At 35.2% G+C, this 22,685-nt stretch overlaps 2 protein-coding genes across 2 annotated transcripts; one reads left to right on the top strand and one right to left on the bottom strand.

The window, feature by feature from the left end:
- Positions 1-8,075: 8,075 nt before the first annotated feature.
- LOC148285159 (uncharacterized) lies at positions 8,076-17,941 on the bottom strand. Its single transcript, XM_088229634.1, has 2 exons — positions 17,657-17,941; positions 8,076-13,173 (listed from the first exon to the last, which is right to left on the bottom strand). Exons 1-2 carry the CDS (start codon positions 17,777-17,779, stop codon positions 11,380-11,382), a joined length of 1,917 nt encoding a protein of 638 aa, XP_088085760.1. The 5' UTR covers positions 17,780-17,941; the 3' UTR covers positions 8,076-11,379.
- A 942-nt stretch (positions 17,942-18,883) lies between these two features.
- Positions 18,884-22,386, top strand: ND-MNLL (NADH dehydrogenase (ubiquinone) MNLL subunit). The gene is made up of 2 exons (XM_088229462.1): positions 18,884-19,143; positions 22,018-22,386. Exon 2 carries the CDS (start codon positions 22,161-22,163, stop codon positions 22,332-22,334), a length of 174 nt encoding a protein of 57 aa, XP_088085588.1. The 5' UTR covers positions 18,884-19,143; positions 22,018-22,160; the 3' UTR covers positions 22,335-22,386.
- The last annotated feature ends 299 nt before the right edge of the window (positions 22,387-22,685 follow it).

Raw genomic sequence — 22,685 nt, forward strand, 5'->3', positions numbered from 1 at the left:
AGTCCTCTTTTAGGACAATGCACTTTTCAAGACGACTTTCCAGCTTCTTCATCCGTTCCGAGACTTAATTTTACTCGAGCATTTAAATTGTGTGATGTTTCAGTAATCACTTCATCGTTTGTTGCAAAACAGCGTCCTCAGAGCCATTTTTTTAGGTTCGGGAACAGGAAGAAGTCGCATGGGGCTGGTGAATACGGTGGGTCGTCGATCAATTCGCAGCCTAATTGGTTCAATTTTGCCTGCACGACTGCACATTTTTCCTAAAACACATAAGTTGCTTGCGACGGCCGTAAAAACCAAACTAATTGTTCTTTATGCTTAAAATTTTGACAGACATCATGTGTAGGATGGCAGATGTCAAAACCAATATGGCGTCGCTATCACGTAACGCCATCTATCGAAGGCTAGCTTTCCGTCAAACGACCTTCGTATTTAAAACTAGGCTTGAAAATTCCATTGTTATTTGGTTACAATACGAGCAGTTTTTTTAAAAACAATTTACATATTTCACATATCAACTTTACTTACAGTTAGTTACACAGGATACGGTTAAAGAGAACACGATGTTTCTCATGTATCGTGAAGTTGGATCTATTGCCAATTGCTCCATTAAAATTGTAAAAGGGGCCGCCGGACACTCAAGATGATAGATTTTCATATGAAATGGCCACGACCCATTAATACACATAGACGCATCTTAAGCCTTCAAAAATGTTGACACTTTAAATTTTAATTCCATTGTGCAATTAGCTTTGCTGGAAGTTTTAAATTAATTTTTTAATGCGATTCCAATTTTCTGTATTATTTCAAAATCAATAAAATCTGGCATTCATCGATCCAGGTAGTTGGGAGTTTTACTATTTTAAAACCAAAATTTAGGCAAGTATTACGATTTTTGGCAATTTATTGATTACAAATGTATTTACAATACATACACACGTCGTTAGCATCATGATCCGAACACTATACACGAGAAATAAACTCAACTATTCTAGAATTTTAAAAAAATAGAAAAACACTACAATTAAATTGCATTTTAATGAATACACATTTATTAATTCTGTTACCCATTTCATAATCAAGTGATGCTAATCATATTAATAATGAGGACGTAAAGGGGTAAAAAATAAATTGTTGATCGACTATCAGACTAAGCCAATTTTTTATATATTTATTTTCATGTATCAAATAGGGAAATATCACATTTTTTTCTACATTTTTAAAGAAATTACTTTAAATGGTAAGGTCTATGAAATACTGCCCAGTAAAAAAAACATTTTTTGTTGCTTATTAGTAGCAAAAAAAATATTTTTAAATTTGTAATTTTGGAATCCCGCAAAACGGTAATTCTATTGGCCACGCCCTTAGTACATCACAAATCTTGACGTCACAACTATCGATGCTAAACATGTCGCGTTTTTCTAGTGACATACAGTCGAACTTGGTTATTACGAGGAAGATGGGACCGATTCAATTTGCTCGTTATAAGCGTTACTCGTTATATCAGAGAAAGGTTTTTTATACAATCACTATTGCACATTGTCACTCCTTTCTCAGTTCTGACCAAACCCATTCACTTGCCATTACACCGTCAACAGATGCTGCTTCTCCATTTATTTTTGCATAAACAATATTGAGTCGATTTTTAAAACGATCTAACCAACCATTATTACATTTAAAACATTGTTTCCAAATTATTTTGCGAACTTTTCCGCTTGCGCCTTCAATATTGGTCCATCGATGGAAAATTCTGCGTTTCTTTGGGTACAAAACTATTGGAGCAATGCTTCATCGACATTAGTACGATCGCACTTTCTAATTTTTTTTTGTGTCCGTGATATTCTTTTCAAATGCAGACAAATAAACATCCTTATTTTTTTACAATGTTCACACTAATAAAGAAAACTTTGTACACACTTCCACATTTTTCGCGCCATGTTCGATTTCACAAATAATTGCCACTTTTTCACGAATTGAGAGACACTTCCTCTTGTTAGTAGACATGTTTATTCAGGGGTTAGGTTTTAACTGATCTGGTTTAGAACTCATGTGATATCACCCACTTGTAATGTTTTTTGTGTATAATAAGGGTAACATTAAAAAATCTAAAAAATACCCGTAAAAACCCCCGAAACAAGCATGTCATGCATGAACTACAAAAGCAGCTGTAAATTGTAACAATGTGCCAAACCGACACTTATAAGTTCACAAAGCTTGGATTTTTAAAAAACCATGTGTGTTCATTTTTCAATATTGTCAGCGAAAAATCCAATTCGGTACTTAGACACTTACATAGCTATCATAAAAACATAATCCGATCCCAACGCCCTGCGGTATTTATCCTTTACGTTAGCCGACCGTTTGGATTTATTTATTTCGAGAATGATGTTTTTAACAATTGAAGATTTTTTGTGTAATTTTTGACAATATTTTTGTTCGGTATGTCCGAGAAGTAGCTCGTTATAACATTGAATAATCGTATGGAAAAAACCATCAACTAAAATGTCAACTAATGTTTCCTCGTTACATCCGAGATCTCCCTATTTCCGTGATCGTTATAAACTGAGTTTGACTGTATTTTAAAACAATGTATAAATAAAAATATTGATTTTGAAAATACAATTAATTATTTAAAATCCATTTCATATATTTTTATCGGCATTCGTAGTATGTGATATTTCCCTATTGTCAATGCTATGATTTTTTTTGATGTTTTATAATTTTAAAAACCCCCACTGAAACTTTGAAATTACACCACCCGCGACTTCATGAGTTCTGTAGTGATATTTTTAATTTTCTCGCGGGGGCAAAGAAGAAATTTTGAGATTTTTATTTTCTGTATGCGACTACACTTTGCTCCATATATGGCCTCACTGATAATTTAACATCAAAGAAATACAAAGACGTGAAACTAAACACGATGATTTTCATTTAGAACATTTTTGCGATTTTAAGCATTACCTATAACACTTGGGTTAACAAACAAACATGCTAAACGTCGAAAAACACGGCTACCTCGGACACCAGAAATCTGTTGCCGGTTACAGTCCTGATCGCCAATAAATGCCATAACAACGCTATAGTTTATTGGCTATTGCAAACACGTGGTCACATAAACCTGTGACATTGCAAAGCATTTCGGTGATGTGTAGCCTTAGTCCTTAAAATATAGCTCGATTAGAATGACAGCTATCAAACTAATTTCATTAGTGATGGGAAATTACTGATTACTAATCAAATCGATTTTATCAGTTATTTCATGCAATCATGAAACTCTGTTTCCGAAAATTTATATAAAAAACGCAAAAACCAGGCTATTTTAGTGTGTTTAACACAATTATTCACCAAAAAATTTGACATTTATACTTTTTTCATGAACAACATCAAATGAATAATTTTTTTATTCGATCAATTTACATTGATCAATTTGTCCATCTCTAACGTTTTTGCAAAATGATGTAACCTTGTAAGAACGTTGTTAATAATTAGGTTTATTTTAGTTTTAAAGCTGATTTTATATATTAATGTGGGAATTCTGGCAACACCGGGCGGAAGCGGATGCGAGACGCCAGTCAATGTACGAGCGGCGTTGTGCGGAGACCCAGTTGAAATCTTAAAAGTGATTGTATGAATCAAGTCTAATAAAGAAGTTTAATAAGAAATGTTTTCGTTTTATCCTATTCACTGTTCTAATCCTACAACTTGGGGGCTCGTCCGGGATACGAAAAAAAGTGAATTAAATCGGAAATAGCGAGTTACGAAGAAGTTTCGAGAAGAAAAAAGACGCCATTTTTAAAATAGCCGTTGCGATTTGCGATTCATAAAGTGAATTAAAATCGGAAATAGCGAGTTACGAGAAGAAAAAAAAGACGCCATTTTTAAAATAGCCGTTGCGATTTGCAATTCATATTCAAGTGAAATTACGAATCGAGTGATTCCGAGAACAATTGTGTAAACTGCAAACATAGATTTATATTATATCTAAAAACATTTCGTGCCGATTTTGACATAACCGTGAAGCGACATTTTGTAAATTTTGAATCGTTTTCGACTCGGTGACAGCGCGCAACATGCCTCCGAAAATCGACAAGGCGGATGGAGAAACGGCAAAATTCACATTTAAGGACATTGAAGATGCCCTGACTGTATTTAGCGGCGAAGACAACTCCTGCGTCGACAAGTTTTTTGAAGATTTCGAAGATGCTGCGAATTTGGCGAATTGGAACAGCGTGGAGAAATTTATTTATACGAAAAAATTATTACGAGGAACGGCTCAGCTTTTCGTTAAATCGGAGTCATTTAAATCATGGTACGAGTTGAAAAAGGGCCTACAAGAAGAGTTTGGGAAAAAAGTTAATCCAGCCGCCATTCATCGCCTACTAGCAACGACAATGAAACTACGCGACCAAAGTTGCATCCATTATTTTTATCAAATGAGGGAGATAAGCAATCGCGGAAACATAGATGATGAATCTTTAATGGAATACGTTATCGACGGCATATCTGATTCGGAAATAAACAAATCCATTCTATATGGTGTAACAAGTCTGAAAGAATTTAAATGTAAACTCGATATATATTCCAAAATATCGATAAAGCAAAGGTCAAAGGGTGAGACCTTTAAAAATCAATTAAAAGAAAGTTATCCTAAAGTATCGAAAGACAGGTGTTTTAACTGCGGAGGGATTGGCCACAGGTCTGGAGAATGTAAATTTAAAGATAAGGGAACGAGGTGTTTTAAATGTAACGACTTTGGGCACATTGCGTCCAAATGTTCTAATTTAAGAGTAAATACCTCCAAGACCACACTGAAAGTAACCGTCCAAGAATCAGAATCTCCGCTCTACAAAACAGTAATGTTAGGAGGGAAATCAGCAAAAGCATTCATAGACACTGGTAGTGATTTAAATTTGATGACAATTTCGCAGTTATTGAAGATGGACCAGGTTAATCTAATCGACGATCCCTTAGAGCTCCGAGGAATAGCAGAAAAAAAGGTGACCACAGTTGGACATTTCGAGACGATGATGAAGATAGATGATTGTGAGTTCCCAACTACCTTTCATATAGTACATGACGCAGTGCTTCCCATGACAGTCCTCCTTGGCAGGGCTATTTTACAGAACGTCGACATGATGGTGCGTGTTGGAGGAGTTGAAGTCACAGAGAATACTGTAGATGAACAAGTAAAGAGTTTATACTTAATCGAAACAAAAGATAACTACGATCATGTAGAGTTAGGAGACGAGATTTACCGAGAGAGAATAAACACAATGGCCTTCAATTATTCTAGGGAGTTGCCTAGAGTTAAAGAAACAAATATTAAGATGAGAATTGCTTTGGAAGATGAGGCACCCATTTACCAGCCACCCCGACGTTTATCCCCTCGGGAACTAGAAGTTGTAAATAACCAAGTAGCGGAATGGCTCAACGATGGGATTATTCGCCCAAGCAGATCCGACTTCGCGAGTCCAGTAGTGTTGTCAAAAAAGAAAAGTGGGGAGATGCGTCTGTGCATAGACTACAGGAGACTTAACAAGAAGACGATCAAAGAAAGATTTCCAATCCCGCTGATAGATGATCAAATAGACAAACTACGAAATGCCAAAGTTTTCACTACGCTTGATTTGAAAAATGCATTTTTCCATGTACCAGTAGAAGATAATTCCATCAAATACACTTCGTTTATCATACCAAATGGACAATTTGAGTTCTTGAAAACCCCTTTTGGTTTATCCAACGGACCAGCTGTTTTTCAAACTTTCATCAATGCTGTGTTTAGAGATATGATGCTGAGTGGAATTGTCCTTACTTACCTAGATGACCTAATTGTTCCTTCCAACGATGAAGAAGAAGGCCTACAAAGATTGGAACTAGTCCTGAATAGAATGAATGAGTATGGACTAATAATTAATTGGAAGAAGTGCAGAATACTGATGAGGTCCGTAGAGTATCTCGGACATGAGATCCAAGAGAATGAAATTAGACCGAGTAGATTAAAGACCAACGCTGTGACTAGGTATCCAATACCGAAAACCTTAAAAGATGTCCAGTCTTACTTAGGGCTGACAGGATACTTTCGGAAGTTTATACATAACTATTCTAAAATAGCAAAACCACTGACGAATCTACTGAAGAAGGAAAATGAATTCATATTCGAAATCGAGGAAAAGACGGCCTTTGAGATGTTGAAGAAGATTTTGTCAAATGACCCCGTTTTAAAGATCTATGATCCTCATTTACCAACTGAACTACACACAGATGCAAGCTGCGAGGGATACGGTGCAGTTTTACTTCAAAAGGATCCGTACGATAATAAGATGCATCCCGTATATTATATGAGTAAGAAGACAACAGATGCAGAACGAAAATATCCCAGCTATGAACTAGAGGTACTTGCGATTATAAATGCTTTAAAGAAATTCAGAGTTTACCTATTGGGACTGAGCTTCAAGATTGTGACAGACTGTAAGGCCTTTGTCCTTACCCTGAAGAAGAAGGATCTCGCACCACGAGTCGCCAGGTGGGCACTACTGCTTGAAGAGTATGATTACGTCGTGGAACATCGAGCTGGCGAGAGACTAAGACACGCTGATTCACTAAGCCGACACCCTGTTGATTGCTTTATTCTTGAAAACGAACTAATAGCGCGATTGAGAAGGGCCCAATCCAACGATGAGTATTTAAATGCCATACGAGAGTTACTCACTCTTGGGAAGAGACACGAAGACTACACCTTAGATGGAGGAGTAGTCTACAGGGAACAAGGAGGCTATAAGCTTATAGTAGTTCCAAAAACTATGCAGACTGAATTAATAAGAATGTACCATGATCGTGGCCATTTTGGCATTACCAAGACAAGAGAACTTCTAGAGAGAGAGTTCTGGATAAAAGATTGTGCAGCAAAAATAAAACGATGCATTGAAAATTGCGTGGCCTGTATATTAGTAGACCGAAAGAGAGGAAAGCGGGAAGGTTTCCTACATCCTATAGACAAAGGTGATAGCCCATTAGACACTTATCACATAGACCACTTAGGACCGCTGCCTTCAACAAATAAAAACTATAAATATATTCTAACAATAGTAGATGCTTTTACTAAGTTTGTGTGGATCTATAGCACAAAGACTACAAATACTACAGAAGTTTTAAATGCCCTGAACCTGCAGCAACAGACGTTCGGGAATTCCAGAAGAATTATAACAGACAGAGGTGCTGCATTCACGTCCACGGAATTTAAAGAATACTGTGAGATACAAAATATTGAGCTTATCAACATAACAACTGGACAACCACGTGCGAATGGGCAAGTAGAACGCATGCACCAGATTATCATTGCTGTCATATCAAAGCTTAGCATAGATGACCCCACTAAGTGGTACAAATTTACCAGTAGGACACAGCAGTTTTTAAACAACACATTCCAAAGAAGTATTGGTCGCACACCATTTGAAGTATTGGTAGGTAAAAAGCAAAGGAGTCAGGAGGACTTCAAGATTGAAGAAATAATCAGCACTGAGCTTCTGGAACAATTTATGAGTGAGCGGGAAGAAGTGCGTGAATCTGCAAGGCAGGAAATCGAAAAAGTACAAAGAGAGAACCGGCGCGAATTTAATAAGAAAAGGAAAGCTAGTAACAAGTATGCTGTTGATGATTTAGTTGCAGTGAAGCGAAGTCAATATGGACCTGGTCTAAAGCTCTGTGCTAAGTTCTTTGGACCATACAAGGTCACCAAAGTATGTGGGAAAGACAGATATAACCTGCTAAGAGTTGGTGGAACTGAAGGCTCACGGGAGACGACGGCGTCAGCAGACCTGATGAAGCCTTGGAGAGTGGACGACACCGATGATGATTCATCCGAGGCGGATGACTTGCAGGATGACCGAGTTGTGGGAATTCTGGCAACACCGGGCGGAAGCGGATGCGAGACGCCAGTCAATGTACGAGCGGCGTTGTGCGGAGACCCAGTTGAAATCTTAAAAGTGATTGTATGAATCAAGTCTAATAAAGAAGTTTAATAAGAAATGTTTTCGTTTTATCCTATTCACTGTTCTAATCCTACATTAATGTTGATTTATGTTTCAAGCATTGTATTAAAAAAATAAATGAACACGCCAGATACAAATGATTTTTCGTGTGTCAATATAAATAACTCCTTTGACGTTACTACAAAGTTATGTCGTCACCTTTTCTGACAACTGTCATTATAATCATGTTACATTTTAAGGACTATAGTACACATTGCATCTAATAACTTTAAAATATCTATAAATATAATAAATACTGTGTTAAAATTTTTGGTATTCCTCCGTTACACCTTTACATATTGGTTAAATTTTTATTTGATTAAACAATCGATCATTATTGGGCACAGAAAAAGCATTCCGTCATTACACGTCAAAGGACCTCGTAAATCTAGATCGTGCTCACCAGAGTGGGCCAATGATGTATGAAGTTTTTTATTTTTTTAGAGATCAAAGTGAAAGGGGTCTAAAAAGTTGCATTTTAGATCACATTGAACTTAAAAATTATTTTTAAATATATTTTATACTACTTTTGGCCCTCAACCGAGGTATGAAGTTTATAACTGTCTGAAAATTTTATTAATTATCAATATTGATAGATATAACTTAATCACATTACAAATTCGAACAAGCTTTAAAACTACTAAAATGCAAAGGGTTTACACTCCACGGAACTGATTCCATTGAGCGCCTGGCTAATATTGACAAAAACAATGAGTCATTAAAACAATGCTACTCATTTATTACAAAAGAAAATGCAACTTACGCCCTTAGATGCTTATTTAATAAGGTTTAATGCGCATTATAAAATTTAATTGGACTGATTTTCTTACTTGAATATGAAATGACAGCCGGTTTAGCGCAAAAAAATGACTTTTTAGAAAACTTCAAGCTCTGGTTTGAGGGCCAAAAGTAGTCTCAAATATTTTTTGCATTTCGAGTAACCCAAAAGGCAACTTTTTAGACCGCTTTTATTTCAAAATTCGGGAAAAAAATTATCAGCCCACCCCGATGCTCACTGTTTTTTTTCGATATTTGTAATATTGTCACTAGAAACTTCTTCCCAACGGCCAAAACGGTGAATAAACAATATTATTTGCGCATTATGAGATGTATAAGAGAGAACATCCACAGAAAAAGGTCTAATTTGTGGAAGAACAACTTTAGGATTTGGCACCATGATAATGCACTGTCTCACAAAGCCGTCACTGTGAATGAATTTTTGAACAAAAACTCAACGATTGTCAGCGAATCCACGTATTCTCCTGACTCGGCTCCCTGTGACTTTTTTCTGTTCCCAAAACTTAAATTACCGCTTCGTAGAACTCGTTTTGACTCGATTGAAGACATAAAACAAAATTCGTGGGAACTCGAGGCGATTCCGGAGAATGCCTACAAAAAATGCACGGATGAGTGGATTGTTTGTTTGAAAAAAACTGTGGAATGGACGCTAGTCCGAGAAATTAATGATTTACTCCCTTTTCAGGTTACAAAAATAATTAAAATAGTTTTTTAAATAAAAATTATTATGATTTTTAAAAAGTTTACCATGGGGAATGCTCCTCTGAAGTTTTGCGGTCTGGCCCTGAAACACCCTGAATAGATTAACACTTTAAAAAGCCGTAACAAATGTTTTTCACATCACCTTCCCTCGCAACTAGTAAATAAAAGAGTGACGTAGGAAATTCCAAAAATGAATAGTATATTATTGATATTACCATTGACATATTAATAAACATACTTTCCCGAGCCCTCAAAAATGATGACACTTAACTCCCGCCCTAAATCTCAGTCATGCCCGACGCCTATTTAGTCATTCTTTGACCGCCAGTCAGGCGTGATGTCTAGAATCGAAACTTAAATGCCCGCTCGCATCAAAACGTGTGAAAAGCCTTTCGGATAAACATTGTAAAAAGGATTGTGAAACTTTTCACTGGAAAATATTTGTTCGCGAGTTTATGATTCATATCGTTAATTGTAGCGCTTTCACTTTTATAGATTACGCAGACAGGGTATAGTCTAAGCTTATAACCGAGTTGCGCAGTTTAAACCCGCACTGTGCCAGCGGGTGCCCTGCCAGACATCGGGCCCTCCCAGTGATTAACAATACTCGAAACAATTAATATTCAAATACAAATAATATTTTATGAAATAGACAAATTACGCCTAGCGGCGCAATTGCGAAGCTCTTCTTACTTACAGGGCTGCACTGATAAGGAATACCCTTTGAAAATATAATAAATGTGAGTTAATATCTGTACCTCAGAGGCAGACGGATGCAAATCCAGAATTTGATGCAATGACATTTCGATTTTCGTATTCAGTTTATGATCGCGCCCATTAACTTTGAAAAAATTTAAGTCTTACAATGAAAGAACCAACGTATTAAGATACTGAAAATACAAATTAATTAATTAACGCTATAAAAAAATAGAAATAAGTCAGAGAAAGTAGATTCTTTACGCATGTTTTAAACGTTTTACGTTTGGATTTGCATCCGTCTGCCTCCGAGGTACAGATATTGTTTTTGCATTCCTCAGAATCCAGTGAAATTAAATGAATGGGTCGAAATCATAAGAAATTTAAGGAAACAATCTGATTAGGATCCACGAAAAACAAATGTTGATTATTAACGTTAAAACGCAAACTTTTTTATATATAAAAAATATGCACCCTTTAATTTTTGGTAGCATATGGATGATCGTTGAATGCAGTTCTGGTACAAATAAACTAACTCGGTACTATGGGTATGTTTTCGTGTCACTATTAAAAATATTTTACCCCATAGGGCGTGTTTATGTATTAATATGTCAATGACTATTAAGCACTGTTAAATGAATGTTCAACATTTTTTTCATACTTGGAAAAATGGTTTAACACAAGTTTATTTTACAACACAGATCAAAATAAGTTCATTCATTGAAGGATTATTGTAATTACGCATCGTTATAATCAAATACAAATTATTTTTATATTACATGTTGTCGGTCGGCGTGCATTAATGCCGACCTACAATTTTGTCAAAAATGATATTTTGATATATTTTTGACGTGAGGGGATTTTAAATCTTATTGGATGTTCCCCAATCATACGCTACGCGTGGGACCGACCGACAGTGGGCGATGTTTCTGAACGAGCAGTACCGCAATCGGAGCAGTACCGCAATCGTTGATTTTAAAAACAGTTTTTACTGTCTCCCGGAAAAGTTGATTTAGTAGATTGGTGGTGTGGAATGCACGCCGACTGACAATTTGCACTGTAATAATACTTAAAACATAAATCCACACATTATATAAATATATATACATAAAGGATCTATAAAATCAGATTAAATTACAAAAAAGGATATTATAGTTTAGTAGTACTGATTCCACGGGATGTTCGCGATGTCGTGCCGACGTTGTTTGTGCTTCTTGAGATATTTAGAGTCGATGAAGGCCTGATTACACAAGGAGCACACGTACGGCCGCTCTCCGGTGTGCGTGCGAAGGTGGACGACGAGGTTTCCTTTCAGGGCGAAGAACTTCATGCAGACGGAGCAGCCGAACCTCTTCTCCTGGGTGTGCGTGAGCTGGTGGGTCGTCAGGTGGGTCTTGGTCTTGAAGGCGAGGGCGCACTTGGTGCACTGGAAGGGGCGCTCGTTGGTGTGGACCCTCTCGTGCATGAGGAGCATCGCGTGGCTGGAGCACCCCTTGCCGCACGTGTTGCAGGCGAACCGTTTGAGGTTTTTACTCTTGGCCTGTCTGTGGGTGTAGGCGTGCGCGTACATCGCCTTGCGGGAGGGAAGGACCTCTCCGCACTCGGAGCACAGCAGCTCGACGGACGGGCTGTTGTGCTGGAACTCGGTGTGGTTGCGGAGGGACGCCATCGTGAGGTACTGCTTCCCGCACGTGAGACAGGAGAACGGCTTCTCTCCGTTCTTCCCGCCCGAGGTGGGCGGCTTGCAGCCCTCGTCTTGGTGCGCCGCCAGGTCCTCCTCGGTCGTGAACAGCTGCAGACAAATCTCGCAGTTCAGACCGTTGTCTCTCAGGTGCAGAATGCGGTGATTCTTCATGGAGACCTTCTGATTGAAGCGCTTCCCGCAGATGTCGCACTCGTACTTCTTCTCCCCGGAGTGGATGACCATGTGGCGCTTGAGATTGTGCTCGTTGGCGAAGGACTTTTCGCAGACGGCGCAACTCGGCCGAGCCTCGTTGTGGTTTATCTTGATGTGGGTGGTTATCACGTTCCGCTTCACGAGTTGGAAACAGAAGGGGCATATCAAGTTGGGGTCGGAGCTGGAGTGCAGCAGCATGTGTCCTTGTACGATCTCTTTGGACTCGAACCCGCGGGAGCAGATGGAACACGAGTAAATATTGTGCGTTTTGATGTGGTTCTCGTAATCGTCAAACTCCATGAATGATTCTCCGCAGTCGCACAGGAAGCTGCCATCGAGCTGTTGGGTTACGGTGATAGTTTCCTCGTCCTCGTCGTCGTCTTCGAGGTCGGCGCCGTTGCAGACGACCTCGTAGTCCCCCTCTCCGTTCCCCACCACCACCTCTTCTTGCGTATAGCCGGAGATGGCGTCCCCCGGATATTCGGAGAACGCGACCATCTCTCCGTCCACGGCCTCCCCGGAGTCAGTCAGCACCTGGATGAGATTAAGTTGCCCGTCTTCCGAGATCTGCAGTTGTCGGTTGGTTTGTGCTCGAGTATCGTCTTCGGTATCCATTTGTTCATCTTCCATAGAGAGTTGTTTTATGTCCCGAGTGCTTTGATCATCTTCTATATACTGGCCGTCTTCGTGTTCATCGTCAATTTCCTGTTTGATTAAGGGTAATTTAGCGTCTCCGGCCTCCATTTTCACAGTCTGCATGATCTTCTCTCCCTTCTCGTTTTCATTGATAATAACGACGTAGTAACAATCCTCATCGTCCTTCTCAACCTTAACAGCTGACTTGGCCCCCTGAGAATTGTTCGCTACCTCGGTCGCAGGATTGAGATTTTTAGTGTGCGACTTCTTGGCCTTAATCTTGGCTCGGAGTTCCACCAACTTCCTCCGAAGACAGGCGTCGATCTTGAGGCAGCCCTTCTTGAATTGGTTGGCGTAGTTGATGGTGTCCAGACAATCCAAGCAGAGGTAAGAAGGGAGGCCGTCATCTTTCGAAACCTGAGAAAGGAGTTAATGGCAACGTGAGTTGGCGAAACTAGTCGGTTGTGATAATAAATAAGTGGTTCATAAAACAAAGTAATTTTATTTATTCCTTTGAAACATTATTAGATTTGGAGTCGATAGATTTTTATAGATAATTTTGGTTGAAAATTTTGCAAAATTAATTTTTGATATAATTTTTAATTCATCTCTTCAATTTATATGCCACACTTACCATGATTCACTTAAAAGTAATAATTAAAATTGAAGCATAAATATAAATTAGAAAATATAACATTAATAATAAAAAAATGAAACATAATACAAAATATTTTTCCCTAATGCTCTATTTATGTAGCTTTTCATGCCCATATTACCCAAGTATAACGCGGCCTCAAATATAATGTGGCCTCGAAAATAACGCAGCCTCAAATAAAACGCGTTCTATATGATTGAAGCAGGAATGGAAGGAAAAATTTACTAATCTAATTTTAATATATTAAAATAAAATAAAATCACTTTGTTTTTATGTACCATTATATTTTTTATAATTTGACAACCAACTAGTTTCGGCAATACTATGTCTTCTTCAGGGTTAATTACAAACTAAAATAACATATATAAATTTTTCACAGTGAAGGTAGAGTGGGCGTGGCTACGGGGGTAGAGAAGAGAGGGGGTTTGTGTGTGGATTTAGGGAGAGGGAACATATTTAAAATGGGACTATTACTAAGATTTATTTGATTATTGATAATATTTAAATTTTTATTTACAGCCTTTCTAATCTCCAATATTTCAAAATAATCAAGTGCATATCCTTTTTTGTTTGTATGTAGAATTTCGATGCCATCTTTAAAGTTGAATGAGTGACTATTTGTTGGGATATGGTCAGTAAACTCAGAAAAATTATTGTTTTTAAGACCGAAACTAGTTGGTTGTCAAATTATAAAAATTATAGGTGGTACAAAAAAACAAAGTGATTTTATTTTATTTTAATATACTAAATAATAATGTTCCACAAAGTAAGTGCTTCAAACATCAAAAATAAAAATATTTGAAGTCAAAAATATTGTGTTAGATTCGGGCTAATATGGTACCTACATATTGTGTTTTTTATTATTTATTTATTAAGAAAATCATAGTCTTTATATAAATTTGAGAACCAAAATTTATTTACAAGTTATTCAAATAGATCAAGTCAAAGAAGGAATCGTGTGTTAGAAATACTACATTGCAAAACGAGGCTCGCACAGAGACATGCATATTTTATAGGCCCAAATTTTTTTAATTCTTTTTTTACTGATAACATTTCATTGATTCCAAGCTTTCAAAATTTTCCTTCTTTTAAAAAACACGCACTATCCTGAATTCAAACTAAAGATATGAACTCTTTTTTTCTATGATATATTTTGTTGCCTTTTAATAATACGGAATATTTTTATGTTTTTTTATGTCATTTATTTCCTTTTAACTACTATGAGGAAAAAAAAACCATGTAATCTTTAACAGAATATTTTATTTTCTCTTTCTTATGTGACACAAAAATATTATAACTGTCTATTTATTAAAGGAGCAAAAATTTATTAACATTTTCTGTATACCCACGAACAGGCCATGCCTTTGAGGGATTTTTTTGTTTACTATTAATATGTATTTCATGCTATGTCACTATACTTTATTTTTGAGTTTTACCTCTTATGTATATTGTAAAAAAAACAAAAAAAATAAAATAAAAATACATGGTACAAAAGAACAATTAAAAAAGTAAGACCAATTACCTAAATAATATAAGCGTGGCTCCTCAGAATAGGAAGAAGTCAGCTGGACGAAGTTCTAAGAAAAAGAATTGAATGCTGCCTTCAATCTTCAAAGTCTAGTTTTCATTCATTTGATTTATACATTATTTTTACATCTTCTGTAATTTTCTTTACTTGAGTTTTTGGAAATTGGACTGTTAGCGGTTAATTAAAAAAAAAAAAAATATATATTTATCTTTACATATATAATTCCTCTGTACGTGTGATGTCACTGAACTCCTTCTAAACGGCTTAACCGATTAACGCGCGGTTTTCAGAGAAATGTAGATCTTTGCGCTGTGTGTGTTCGTGGATATTAAAATCTTTGATCTAATGTGTAAAAAAGAAGTAAAGAGCATAGATGTTTTATTCATCGATCTACCAGGGTTGCATTCGAGGAGAATGCATTGACAAAAAATGGGAAGATTTTGTTTTTATGTGTATAAAAAAAGTTTATTTTTTAATGTTTACAAACAGCATTTATTTTTTATGGACATCAATCGGATTCTTTTCTTAAATTCCTTGTAATTTCTATCCATTTGTTTATTTTTATTGGATTTTTGGTAATACTAAAATAATATTAAATTCAATACATTTTTTAAAATCTTATTCCCACATAAGTGCACCCCTCTATTGGTGAGAAGACCGGAGTTTGACGTTTGCAAAAAGAATGCCATATTTGAAAAAATATTTATTTTATGTTTTGGAATTCAACCATAAACAAGCACCTACTTAAGTTTAATATTTGAATATTAACAATTTTCAGTTTTGGAATTTAATCACAAACAAGTACCTAGGTACCTACTTATCAATAAAAAGTCTTTTTCCAAGGCAAGCCAACGTTCGGGCAGGACAACGTCTGTCGGGTCAGCTAGTATTTTTATATATATACTTTTTCTTTTCTTTGTTTTTAATTTCTTAACTTGTTCATAAATGTTTAAAGTATTTTATTTTTCTAATATATTATTATGGTGTATTTATATATATTTATTCTTCTTTTTCTCCATTATAAACAAAGATTAATAATAAAAATAATGTGACCCCACTGGGGTTACCCGTGCCGAGGACACTTAACAATATACTTTTTTATTTTTATTTTTACATGTGAGAATATATAAAGAAGACTTATACGGAGATAATTAACAAAATGTTCTGACAGTATGTATTTAAGTTTATATTTAATTTATGTACACCTAAATTATTTGTATTATAAAACGCACAATAAAAGGACAAAAACATAACATAAACTATACATTTGTGGAGCAGTTGATCAATATTGGTTTGGGCGAATGAGACAATCCATTTTACTTCTACCTAACTCCACTATCCATTTTTTTATATCCTTTTTGAACATTTTCTCATTTCTAATTGTTTTAATGATATAGTATTCATATTATAAATGCAGCTTTAGAACAGGTATTTTTGTATCTAGTGAAGCTGTTAGAAGTATTTTCTTGCAATTCAATTCAATGTCTAATGCTTATTTTGTTTTAATCTATATTGCATGTATTTACTTTTATTTTATGCCAATAAATGCAGTATTTCGGCACTGATTCTAAATATGTTTTTTAAAATTAGAGTCGGCAATAAATAAATTAATAAACAAATATCAATACCCTTAAATCTCTCTTCTGTTCCCTAGTTCGGTATGATATTAACATGAAAAATATTGTATCAGTTCAACATAGATTCTTAAGAAAGATAGGCTGGAGGTTGGGCTTATCCAGAGACCAATATATGTATACGGAGTTAGAAACTAGCTTAAATATATCTTCTCTTCAAGACCGTTGAAATAAATCCGACTTTCTAGTCCTATTTAAAATTCTCAACTCACTCTTTGATGCGCCTGAACTACTCAGCTTAATAAAATTAAATATCCCAACTAGAAACCTCGGACAAAACTTACTCTTTCATACCGATAACCAAAGAACTAACTTTGGTTTTCATTCCCCTATGCCCAAAATCCTTAGGTCTGCCAACAAACATACCAGTCTTGATTTCTTTGATAAAAAGTTGTCTTCTTTCAAACGATCACTGAATCAAATTAAATTATAAACACCTCTCTCCCGCTTCCACTCTTACCAAGTCTACTATATACCATTGTGTCTTTCTACTTTTCTTAATAATAATTTTCTATGTATAAATATGTCCTTAAAAATGCCCATTGGGCGTATATATATATAAATAAATTAATAAGGCCGCTTCCACGGTGAAGTGGTTAAGACGTTCAACTCACACACGGGAGGTTCTGGGTTCGATTCCCGGTGAGAACACAAATATGAAAATGTGATTTTTCTCAAGGCCTGGGTAATCTTTGCTGTAATTCGCCACTGCGAGTGAGCACCCTGGCCTGTTGGTGGTGCAAAATAAATAAATACGGTGCCTAATATAGAGAGAACGGTTGTTGATTATAAATTAATACTCCGTAAGCATAAGAATATGTGCACAGACCAAACTGTATCTACATTAAATATACATAACATTAAAAAAACAATTTATTTTACTTAAATAAATTTATAGGGAAAAAAGTTTGATGAATTTATTATAAAGTTTTTATCAGACATTATTCAAGGAATGTAAAAATAATATATGCAAAGGTCAATGTATTCCTCACTAGTGTTATTCAATAGCAGTCGCAACGCAAGTATGTGAGCGACCTAATTAAAATTTAATACTTTTAAAATGTTAACATTACAGGAACTAACCATAATAGAAGTGCTCTCGAAGAATTTAGTCCGCAAATCTTCTCGAATAGGCATTAAAGTAGATTTGCCCATACAACCGCGACAGGTTTCCAGCCACTCGGCCATTTCTTCGTCCGGAGACATGGTTTTGATTTGTACACAATAATATTTATTAAAAGACCGCTAAAATACTTTTTGAATCTAGTTGACAGATAAATAGTCAAAGATTATTATAGGTTTTCAATGCCAAAGAGAAGATTATCTACGGCAACGGTCCATAATGCAAAACACGCCAACAGACAAGCGTTTTTCTGGTAATGTTGCCAGCAACCGAGCGGCGCTAGGCGTGCCTTAAAATTATCTAATAAAAGTAGCGAGATTTGAATTTGTTTTTTTTTTTTAATTTATGAATATTTTGGCAGCTATTGAAAAACGTCAAATATTCTAAATATTTTTTTTCTAAAGCAATTTTTTTTATTTTTATAAATACATAATCATTCCCTTTTCTCACCTAATGGTGCATAGGACACTGCATTGGTACACTAATCGCAGCGTATCTTGATCATTTTTGCTACTTGAAGGTAAGGTAAGTCTTACGCTTTATTTAGTTCAAAATTATTTTTATTTCATATAAAATTATGAAAATGAAAATAAAAAATAAGTGAGCGGTTTCTAAGTTTTTTTGCAAACTCATCACAGTAAATCGTAGTCACCAAAGTAAGTAATGTGTCTAAACTCGGAAATAAGTCTTATCTGTATTTAAATATTTGTCTGTTAACAGATATTCAATGTAATCTTTTAGTATTGCAAAACGTAATTTCAAAACAAATAATGAAATAATCTAGTCAACTATTAAATATGCTATTTACGCTACAATTTATGCCAGTTTTCAATTTAGTAGGATTAAAATAATATTTTCATTTGACTAAAATATGTCAAATAAATAAAGTAAACATTTTGCAAAAAAAATATAATACACTTAAGGAAAAAATAAAAATGGCCATTTTATTTACTACCGTATTTTGCTTTTTTTAGTAATTCAAAATTCGTATGAAAATTATTCTCAATTTTTTAGAATGATAAAAAAGAAATGTTACTGCAAAACATAAGTCACCCTCATATTTATAAACAAAATAGCTCATAAATAAACAAGGATTGGTAAATAGTTCATGAAATCGTTAGATGTATCCAATTTAACTAATACTGGTAATACCAATCGGATATGACGTCATTTTTGTATGGCCATAAATAAATTTTAAGCTTCCCTAGAAAAAATAGGGGGTATCTACCGATTACAAAAAGTTTAGAAAAAAAATAAATCATTAGGTACATTTAAAAAAAAAACAGCTACCGAACAATTGATTTTCAATTTATTTGATAAACACTGTGCTAGACAATAAATTAATACGCAAAATAAAATTTAAGTCGCTAACTTGACAACTTGGTTTTCTTCCATAGTTTGACGTCCGTCAGATCGCTAGCCAAATTAAATTTGATGATATAATAAGGTATGCCTTAATTTAATTACTTTATATAATCATACTATGCCTTAAAGTTTTCCCGAGTTGAGTTGCAAAACATACAAAGTATTCGCGAGTGATATTTTGAGCGTTTAAGCAAAAATATCCGTAAAATAATTTAAGGTTATCTTTTAAAAACTGTATTTATCATCGTTATTACAGTTTATGTAATGCATAGCTTAATTTTTTATAGTATGTAATACTTGTAGGGTGGAAAAAGCATTAACTATAACTAACAGAAGCTGTCACAATGAAAAATATGTCAATATTCGAAGAGATCAATAGAGAAGAGAATCTTGCCAAAACAGATTTAAATTGTACTACTTGACACCGCAAACTTAGTATTCTCCATTGAGTTGGTGAAGCATAATTAGAAATCTCGCATATCTTTTTAAAAAGTTTTTCGCACATATCTCAGTCACTCATTCAATGGAGATTTCTAAGTTTGCTTGTGATCCCTTAGTTGTCGATATATGAGGTAGTCTTAAGAATCTATTAAAAATATTTCCATTACCCCTAAGTTGATCTTGATGATAAGCTAAGCGGAAAAAACATTCAAAACAAAATACCCATTCTTCAGACTATTGAAGTCAAGCGTACCAAGTATAGAGTCTGTCCAGACAACCACCAATAGTATCGTGTCTGTCATTTGCGGAGGGAAGATTATATTATAATTCCTCCAAACAAATTATTTAAAAATCTAGTACTTAATTTTAAACATATTAACTGTTTAATATATTATGGGAAGCATTGTAATCAGAGCCCAGATCTTAGGTTTGAACCTTGCTCTATCTAAACTTGAGTCCTATTTAATAGCATTATTTATGTACCTTTGAAGAGATAACTCATATAGTGTCCATGTGGCCCGACTGTAGAATCATCTCCCATCCACCATCGTATCTCTGTTTAAATCACGTCTGAAGAAATATCTCCTTTCTCTTCCTTAATCTCTCCTCCTTTCCTCTTTATTCCCTTTTCTCATCGAGTCATAGTATTGATTTTAGATAATTTGTATGCAAATACCGTTATTTCTATTTTTGTAAATATTTAAAATTACAAAAATAAAACTTTTATTTTATTGGTTGGTTGGAAGAAATTGCCATTTGACAATAAGCCTGCCAATGTACAATTTACGTTAAGTACCAAAAGTTAAATAAATAAACAATACCCGAGCCTTCACAAAAATAGCTTTCTATTTTAATTAGTATTACTATATTATTATTTTATGTATTTCTTTTTATTTCATATAATTTTTATTTTTTTCTCATGTATGTTGAAATAATGTAACTTCAAATTACTAAATAAATTTAACAGAGTAAGTCACTCTCCAAGCACAAGAGCTAGTCTCTTTTTTGGAAAGTATCAGCTATAACATAAAAAAAAAAATATAAGTAGAATATATGGAAAAAAGCATGTATGAATAATTATGTAATTATATTAATCAATAAAAAAAATAAAACACAGGAGTCCATTATTGGTAGTTTTAAATTTAAAAATTCAGAAATTATCGCAATAAGCTATTTTATATGTAAATAAAACACCTAAGTACGCTTTCATTCTTAAGATGCGTTTTTAAATTGATAAAAATCTATATTTCTCTTTGTTTTAATGCAAAACACATCAGTAGTCCTAGATATGCTATTTCAATACACACTATTATTATCAAAATAATAATTATTTTAGATTGAGAGTTCTTTGTGGATTGAAATTATCTCATTTGGTTCAAAAGTTGTGATATTTTGGAAATTGCACAATCACAAAATCTTATTTCCTGAACATTTTGTTCAATGTGGCTCCCGTGGTTTATTCTTTAAGGTACAGATTTGATCGTCCTCAAAACGAATGTCTTTTGCAAATATAATATAATGTACAAGGCGATTGCCGTCGAATCAACAAGTAAATTTACTTATGATCATAATAATATTTAAAGATTTTGTATATCTAGAAAGTATAGTTTATTCAGAACATACAAATTTTTATACAACTTCAGTATGTTTACCAAGGTTCGAAAGACTGAAAAACATATTGAAAGAAGAATGAGTGCCGGGAACAGAATGAACCGTCCACTCAAATCAACCTCGGGAAGGAAACGTTTATTTTAGGAGGCAAAATTAGCAGTTCACAATGGAGTCCTGGTGCCGACTCTTGTGTATGGAAAACTTGCATGAAAAAGGACTAAATGCCGTTGAAATGCGATCTCTTAGGCGAATGTGTGGTAAAACTATGTATGATAGGTGCAAAAATTTTAAGATTCATGCATTCTGTAAGGCATTGTTGACAAAATCAAGAAAGGGGTTCTGCGTTGGTTCGAAGATGTAACGCCAATGGACAGCGAAAGGATTTACGATGCAAATGTTGATGGATGTAAAAAATGAAGAAAATCGATACAGACCAAATTCAACAATACTTCTACTACTACTGCTACCATCACGCTATTTCCCATTAGGCAGAGAGAATGGACCGCCACACACGTCTATCCTGGCATACATTCCTAACTTCTTCCACATTCATACATCTTGTCATACATGCCCTTCGGCTCTGTCTGCTTCTGACATGACCAGACTTAAGATTTTGGTATATCTGATTATACCACATCTTCCTTGGTCGTCCTCGTCTCATGTTACCATTCATTTTTGCCATATATACTTGCTTTATCATTCTTTCTACATGACCAAACCCCGATATTCCAAATTCTGAATAATCGTCGTGCGTGTATGAGACGATGTATGAATGTGTGATGCGAGGTTTGCATGCGAAGACAGAGTGATGTGGCGTTGTATTCTCTCCGCTGGGAAATGGCTTGATATTTTGTTAGTTTATTGGCCATTGTTACATGGTTTAATTTGGTATTTTCCTTTCCAGTCTTATGGGCGCTTTTGGCCGTATCGTCGCGAAGTACGCCCCAGTCGTGATATTCCCCACTATCGCCTTCTCGGCCATCTGGGCGGACTACTCCCACACGCGCAAGTGGAAGGAACAGCAGCTGCGAGCCTCCTAACTCCAGCATGGCACTATTCGGCTTCACACGCCACTACTGGGTTTTCATCTTCCCCCTGACGGGCTTCGCCATCGGCTCCTACCTCGACCACCAGGAGACCCTGAGGATGACCATGTTCAGAGACAAGAGTGCCCTGTATGGGAGAGAACTTGCCCCCGGAGAAAAACCCTCGTGGCCATAAATTTATTTTCTTTTTATCATGTTAAATATTTAATAAATAGTTGTCTATATTACTCTGACTTTTTATTTGTAATAAAAACTTTATTCTAAAAGGCAGGTAGAGAAGAACAGGACTCACTGCCATGCAATTCCTAAAGCACAGTGACTGCAAAAGCATAGTATTGTGAAAAACACAGAAAACCTCTATAAAAATGTGTACTCGTAATAAATGTAGTGGTTTGTTTGATTACACTCTTCCATATTATATTATTATGGAAGAGTGTGATCACTCTTTGTGGTATTACAGCCTGAAGTGCAGTTTTAGTTCGTTTTTGGATAAAACTAGTAAGCAGTATCTAACAAAGTTTTTACC

Source organism: Micrasema longulum, unplaced genomic scaffold, assembly GCF_059751315.1.
Source record: "Micrasema longulum isolate JH-2025_06_02 unplaced genomic scaffold, ASM5975131v1 h1tg000054l, whole genome shotgun sequence".
In the NCBI taxonomy this organism is placed as follows: Eukaryota; Metazoa; Arthropoda; class Insecta; order Trichoptera; family Brachycentridae; genus Micrasema; species Micrasema longulum.